At 44.7% G+C, this 7,607-nt stretch overlaps 1 protein-coding gene across 1 annotated transcript; it reads right to left on the reverse strand.

The window, feature by feature from the left end:
* Positions 1-2,682: 2,682 nt before the first annotated feature.
* On the reverse strand, positions 2,683-7,435 carry LOC125028699 (threonine-rich protein-like; the record flags this gene model as incomplete). Its single annotated transcript, XM_047618174.1, has 10 exons — positions 2,683-2,808; positions 2,902-3,135; positions 4,343-4,483; positions 4,589-4,717; positions 4,886-4,950; positions 5,063-5,076; positions 5,387-5,400; positions 5,546-5,688; positions 6,754-6,868; positions 7,376-7,435. Coding segments are annotated over 10 exons (1,041 nt in total), but the record flags the coding sequence as incomplete, so codon positions are not given.
* Positions 7,436-7,607: the final 172 nt, after the last annotated feature.

The following is a 7,607-nucleotide window of genomic DNA, read 5'->3' on the forward strand; positions in this document are numbered from 1 at the left end:
GTATGAATTCACTGCAGTGAAGGTTGGAGTAGCTGTAGTAGTCTGAGTGATTGCCAGGTGGTGTTTTACTGAAAACAGAGGTAGTTGTAGGTGCTGGTGTTAAAGCTGAGGTTGGATTTGCATCGGTTCTGCAGTGAAAGCTGATCCCGGAAGTGGTGGCTGGAGCACTAGGGGTGGCCACAGGAGTTATGACCACCATTATCATGGTTTACTTAGAGTGCTTTTTACATGTTTGATAAAAGTACAATCTTTAAAGAAAATAAATCATAATTCTGATAACTTTTTCAGAGACAATATCTGCAATATATATATTGATATATACTTGGCTTTTCAGTAGTTATAGAAAACTGAGCAGACGTTGATGCTGGATGGGTAGAAGCTTTACTTGTAGCAGATGCCTGCATGGTTGTGAAGGAAGTTAGAGTGGTAGAGGGGAGTAAAGTGGTACTAGTGACTGAGATAGTAGATGTTGTTGCAGTGGAGTCTGACGTGGTAGTGTACACTGGAGTAGTAGTAAAAGTTTTAGCTGTTGTAGAATCTGAAATGGAGGTAGAGCCAGGTATATTGGAAGATCTAGTAGTAGCATTACCTTAAGTGATGTTAGTAGTTCGTAATGTAGGGAGTAGTTTCTGGTGATGAAGTGGTAGACTTAGTAAACACAACAGCATGGTATTTAAATTGTAGTGAAGGTTTAAGTGGTTAGCAATTAAACAAATATTTCTCCCTGCTGACTGGTAGTAATGGCTATGGCCGAAATCTAGGCAAGGCTTCAGGGATAGTAGATACAGAAATATAATTTGGGAGGCTTCTATGGTCTTTAGGTGTAAGGGAAGCTAAAATCATTGTTGGGAATTTGCTGGTTGAGAAATGCTAAACTGTCAGGGTTTTATATAATGAAGCTAAAGAGGTTTTGGAGGCTGACATGCTTATTGGGTTTCGGAAGTAACTGAGAATGATGTCAGGAAATCAGTGGTAATTAAGGAGGCTGTGATTATCTTGAATTTAGTTAGCGTGTATGCTGAAGTGTTTGTTGGTGTATGACCAGTGCAAACGCAAATGCTTGTTGGTACTAAAGTGGTAGTGGAAATTAGATTAATCGTTGGATTAATGCTGGTGATGACAGTGGAGACTAAAGTGATCTTGACTGTAGTAGTTAGCGAATCAGTAGTAGTGGAGGTTGATGTAGTTATCTGAGTTGTAGTAATTAAAGTGTCATTGGTACTGGAGGCTGAAATGGGTCTGTCATTGAAGCTTCATTAGTAGCGCAAGCTAAAGTTGATATATGAGCTGAAGTAGTTGTTAAAGCTTTAGTGGATGTCTAGATCAAAGCTAGAAAGAGGAAGTTCAATTGGCTGCTGGGCTTCAGCAGTGATATTGAAATTAATAGCAGTTTTGGTTATTGCAGACTGAGTAGTTGCTTAAGCTTAATTAGTAGTGGAGTCTGCTAGTGCTTGTTAGTGTTTCCGTGGTAGTGTAAGTTGTGGTGGTGCCTCTGCAGTTGTTGGTCAGGATTGAATAATTCTGAGAAATGTTATAATGGTAGATGGTGAAGGGGTTGTGTGGATTTCTGTAGAAGTGGGGGCTACAGTAGTTTTGAGCGCATGAGTGGTAGTGAAATATGTAGTTGCAGGTTCTGGAGACTGAAGTAGTAAGTGTTTCAGCGGGTGGCAAGACTACAATGCCATGCCCACTGTGATAAGAAGTTTATCTATTGTTTTTACAAATAGATGGCTCTACAAATGCTTAGTCACCAAGGAGTCAGCTATTAGGCTTACCTGTCTCATCTATTTACCCTTTTCCTTCATTTTTGAAAGCTTAACTTCTCTAATGATAACAATGTCAATATTAGTAGTATGGGAAAGAAAAACGCATTTTCCCGCCAATTCAAGGAATGGAGAAATCAGGATCAGTCACTAGGGCCAACTGATAGACTCCTTGCTGCTGAGCCATCTGTATGTAACAAAACTCACTAAAATCGAAAGGGGACAGTAAATAAACCCACTAACATTGGGTTGATAAAACAACTTGTTTTAGTACTTGTTACGCTTATAAATAAATAAGTAAATAAATCATAAAATAAAAATGATTACAGGGGTAGACTTAGTCCATCCAGGGATAGCAAGAGAATAAACTGAGGCAGCTTAGGATCGCAAAAGGAACTCGTGAACCATTAAAATACAGCCAATGGTAGCAATAACAAATTATTTACATATACCAACAGTAACAAAATACATTGGACATATTCTTTACAAGGATACTCATAGATACATACCACTACTGCTAGATCTTAGTGTTGCTGGTGCTTGAGTGGTTCTTGCAGCCTCATTGGTAGTTGTGCTTGTCAGACCGTCAGGAGTTGTCAGGCCTGAAGTGGTTATGACAATTGCAGTGGTTAGTAGGGCTGAAGTTGTTGGTATAACAGTAATTGTGGCATCTTCAGTAGTTTTGGGGTTATCAATGGTAGTGGGAACTATAATGGTTGTGGCAGCAGAGGTTGTTAGGAACCTAGTGGAAGAGGGGGTTGAAGTGGTTTTCACAACTTCAGTAGTAGGAGATAAAGTGGTTGTTGAATTTTCAATGGCCGTTGGGGCCTCAGTGGTAGTGTAAACTACAGTAGTTGTCATAAGCTCTTTGGGAGTAGGGCCTAATGTGGTTATGACATCTTCAGTGGTTGTTAGTGTCTCAGTGGGACTCAGTGGTTGTTGCAGCTTCAGTCGTAGCTAGGGCCTTAGCAGTAGTTGAAGCTACAGTGGTTTTGGCAGCTTCAGTTGTTATTGGGATCTCAGTGATAGTAGTGTTTTTTTGTAGCTGCAGTGGTTGTTGAGGTGCCAGTCGTAGTAGGAGCTACAGTGGTTAATACAGCTTCAGTGGTTGTTAGGCCTCAGTGATAGTAAGAACTACAGTGATTGTTGCAGCTTCAGTGGGTGTTAGGGCCTCAGTGGTAGTTGGAGCTCCAGTGGTTGTGGCAGCTTCAGTGGCTGTTATAGTCTTAGTGGTAGTAGGAACTATAGTGGTAATTGCAGGTTCAGTGGTTGTTTGGGCCTCAGTAGTAGGAGCTACAGTGGTTGTTGCAGCTTCAATTGTTGTTGAAGCGTCAGTGGCAGTAGGTGATACAGTGGTTGTGGGAGCTTCAAACTACGTGTTAGGTCATTAGTAGGCGTAGTAGTGGCAGCTACAGTGGTTGTGGCCTCAGTTGTTGTGGTCAGTGTAGTAGATGCGCAGGTTTAGTGGTTGTTGGGGCCTCAGTGTTAGTTTCAGTGGTTGTGGCGCTTCGTGGTTGTTGGGGCCTCAGTGGTAGTAGGAGCTACAATGGTGTTTCAGCTTCAGTGGTTGTGGTGGCTCAGTGGTAGGTAGAGCTACAGTGGTTGTTGGCAGCTTCAGTGGTTGTTGGTCCTGAGTTGTAGTAGGAGCTCAGTGGTTGTGGGCTTCAGTGTTTGTGGCGCTTCAGTGGTTGTAGAAGGCTTCTGTGTAAGTAAGGAGGCTACAGTGTTGTGGACAGAGCTTCAGTGGTTGTTGGAGCCTTCAGTGGTAGTAGGGAGCCACAGTGTTGTTGCAGCTTCAGTGGTTGTTGGGCTTGAGGGGTAGTTAGGAGCTGCGGTGGTTGTTGCGCTTCAGTGGTTGTTGTGGCTCAGTGTAGTAGGAGCCGTAAGTGGAGCTACAGTGGTTGTTGCAGCTCAGTGGTTGTTGGGGGCCTCAGTGGTTGTAGGAGCTACAGTGGTTGTTGCAGCTTCAGTGGTTGTTGGGCCTCAGTGTTGTAGGAGCTACAGTGGTTGTGGGAGCTTCAGTGGTTTGTGCAGCTACAGTTATTTGTTGCAGCTTCAGTGGTTGTTGGGGCCTCAGTGGTAGTAGGAGCTACAGTTGTTGTTGCAGCTTCAGTAGTTGTTGGGGCCTCAGTGGTAGTAGGAGCTACAGTGGTTGTTGCAGCTTCAGTGGTTGTTGGGGCCTCAGTGGTAGTAGGAGCTACCGTGGTTGTTACAGCTTCAGTGGTTATTGGTGCCTCAGTGGTAGTTGGAGCTACAGTGGTTGTGGCAGCTTCAGTGGTTGTTGCAGCTTCAGTTGTTGTTGGGGCGTCAGTGGTAGTAGGAGCTACAGTGGTTGTTGCAGCTTCAGTGGTTGATGGGGCCTCAGTAGTAGTTGGAGCTACAGTGGTTTTTGCAGTTTCAGTGGTTGTTGGGGCATCAGTGGTAGTAGGGGCTACAGTGGTTGTTGCAGCTTCAGTGGTTGTCAGGGCCTCAGTGGTAGTTGGAGCTACAGTGGTTGTTGGGGCATCAGTGGTAGTAGGAGCTACAGTGGTTGTTGCAGCTTCAGTGGTTGTTGGGGCCTCAGTGGTAGTAGGAGCTACAGTGGTTGTTACAGCTTCAGTAGTTGTTAGTGCCTCAGTGGAAGTTGGAGCTACAGTGGTTGTGGCTGCTTCAGTGGTTATTGGGGCCTCAGTGGTAGAAGGAGCTACAGTGGTTGTTACAGCTTCAGTGGATGTTGGTGCCTCAGTGATAGTTGGAGCTACAGTGGTTGTGGCTGCTTCAGTGGTTGTTGCAGCTTCAGTTGTTGTTGGGGCGTCAGTGGTAGTAGGAGCTACAGTGGTTGTTGCAGCTTCAGTGGTTGTTGGAGCCTCAGTGGTTGTAGGAGCTACAGTGGTTGTTGCAGCTTCAGTGGTTGTTGGGGCATCAGTGGTAGTAGGGGCTACAGTGGTTGTTGCCGCTTCAGTAGTTGTTGGTGACTCAGTGGTAGTAGGAGCTACAGTGGTTGTGGCTGCTTCAGTGGTTGTTGCAGCTTCAGTTGTTGTTGGGGCGTCAGTGGTAGTAGGAGCTACAGTGGTTGTTGCAGCTTCAGTGGTTGTTGGGGCCTCAGTGGTAGTAAGAGCTACAGTGGTTGTTGGGGCATCAGTGGTAGTAGGAGCTTCAGTGGTTGTTGCAGCTTCAGTTGTTGTTGGGGCGTCAGTGGTAGTAGGAGCTACAGTGGTTGTTGCAGCTTCAGTGGTTGTTGGGGCCTCCGTGGTTGTAGGAGCTACAGTGGTTGTTGCAGCTTCAGTAGTTTTTGGGGTATCAGTGGTAGTAGGCGCTACAGTGGTTGTTACCGCTTCAGTAGTTGTTGGGGCCTTAGTGTTAGTAGGAGCTACAGTGGTTGTTGCAGCTTCAGTAGTTGTTGGGGCCTCAGAAGTAGTAGGAGCTACAGTGGTTGTTGCAGCTTCAGTGGTTGTTGGGGCCTCAGTGGTAGTAGGAGCTACAGTGGTTGATGCAGCTTCAGTGGTTGTTGGGGCCTCAGTGGTAGTAAGAGCTACAGTGGTTGTTGCAGCTTCAGTGGTTGTTGGGGCCTCAGTGGTAGTAGGAGCTACAGTGGTTGTGGCAGCTTCAGTGGTTGTTGGGGCATCAGTGGTAGTAGGGAATACAGTGGTTGTTGCCGCTTCAGTAGTTGTTGGGGCCTCAGTGGTAGTAGGAGCAACAGTGGTTGTGGCAGCTTCAGTGGTTGTTGCGGCTCCAGTGGTTGTTGGGGCTTCAGTGGTAGTAGGAGCTACAGTGGTTGTGGCAGCATCAGTGGTTGTTGGGGCCTCAGTGGTAGTAGGTGCTACAGTGGTAGTTGCAGCTTCAGTGGTTGTTGGGGCCTCAGTAGTTGTAGGAGCTATAGTGGCTGTTACAGCTTCAGTGGTTGTTGGAGCCTCAGTGGTAGTTGGAGCTACAGTGGTTGTGGCAGCTATGAAAAAAGAAAGAGTTGCATTCAGTATGTTTACCATATTATGACACACACGTATGCATATATAGGTTGCACAAATACATATAGGCATATACATACTGTTCATATATATATCCATATATATCTATATATATGTAGAGAGAGAGACAGATAGAGAGACAGATAGAAAGACAGACAGGCAGAAAGCGAGAGATATCTCCTTTTATACACACACATATATATATTTGTATACATATGTATATATAGATACATATATATTCATGTGTTGCGTGTGTATATATATACATATATACATATATATATATATATATATATATATATATATGCGTACATACATAAAGACACACACACTTATATATACATACACACACATACACGCGCACACACACACACACACACACACACACACACACACACACATACATACATATATATGTATATATATATATATATATATATATATATATGTATATATATATGTATATATATATATATGCATATATACATATACAAGAGGGGTGCTCATTTAAGATTTCTGACCCAATTTCCCATTAATGTTAATTCACATCCTTATAGGTCATATATCGATTTATCTCATAACAAGTTTAGTATTATAGCGGTGAAGGTGCATTAAAGTTTGGAAATGGAAGCAGTGGATTATCGTTCAGAGACCTGGGCAGGATGCCCCATCATATGACATTGTCAGACATTGGCATTGCCAGTTCAGGTGTGGTCGGATATCTTTGGAAATGGATCGTATCCCTGGATTCCTCCAGTCTACCCTAGATGAGGACACCATTCATCAAGTGGAGAATGCCATTTTGGAACATCACCCTATGACTGTTCGACAGCTACCCCAAGATGCCAAGATTAGTGTTGGGTGTGTGGACAAATCATTCATGACCATCTGTGTATGAAAAAGTTGTCTACTCGATCGGTTCCCAGTTTCACTTCCAATTACTCGATTATTATAAGCTGGTAATACGGTGTCATTATTTGATACATTGTTTACGGTTTAACAGAGAATTAGATAAGCTATCATACATAAAAAGTAAGAGTATTAACCAAGTGTTGTGATAGTTTCTGTGGTTGTTGGGGCTTCCGTGGATGTGACAACTTCAGTGGAAATTGCCTCTGTGGTAGTAGCAACATCAGTGGTTGTGACAGTGGATGTTAGGGTCTCATTGGTAGTAGGCACTGCGGTGGTTGTTGCAGCTTCAGTGGTTGTTTGGGCCTCAGTGGTAGTAGGAGCTACGGTTGTTATTGCAGCTTCAGTGGTTGTTGGGGCCTCAGTGGTAGTAGGAGCTACAGTGGATGTTGCAGCTTCAGTGGTTGTTGCGGCTTCAGTGGTTGTTTGGAATTCAGTGGCAGTAGGAGCTGCAGTGGTTGTTGCAGCTTCAGTGGTTGTTGGGGCCTCAGTGGTAGTAGGAGCTACAGTGGTTGTTGCAGCCTCAGTGGTTGTTGGGGCCTCAGTGGTAGTATGAGCTACAGTGGTTGTTGCAGCTTCAGTGGTTGTTGGGGCCTCAGTGGTAGTAGAAGCTACAGTAGTTGTGGCAGCTTCAGTGGTTGTTGCAGCTTCAGTGGTTGTTTGTACCTCAGTGGTAGTAGGAGCTACAGTAGTTGTTGCAGCTTCAGCTGTTGTTGGGGCCTCAGTGGTAGTAGGAGCTTCATTGGTTGTGGCAGCTTCAGTGGTTGTTTGTGCCTCAGTGGTAGTAGGAGCTACAGTTGTTGCAGCTTCAGTGGTTGTTGGGGCCTCAGTGGTAGTAGGAGCTACAGTGGTTGCTGTAGCTTCAGTGGTTGTTGGGGTCTCAGTGGTAGTAGGAGCTACAGTAGTTGTTGCAGCTTCAGTGGTTGTTGCGGCTTCAGTGGTTGTTGGGGCCTCAGTGGTAGTAGGAGCTACAGTGGTTGTTGCAGCTTCA

Source organism: Penaeus chinensis, chromosome 9, assembly GCF_019202785.1.
Source record: "Penaeus chinensis breed Huanghai No. 1 chromosome 9, ASM1920278v2, whole genome shotgun sequence".
In the NCBI taxonomy this organism is placed as follows: Eukaryota; Metazoa; Arthropoda; class Malacostraca; order Decapoda; family Penaeidae; genus Penaeus; species Penaeus chinensis.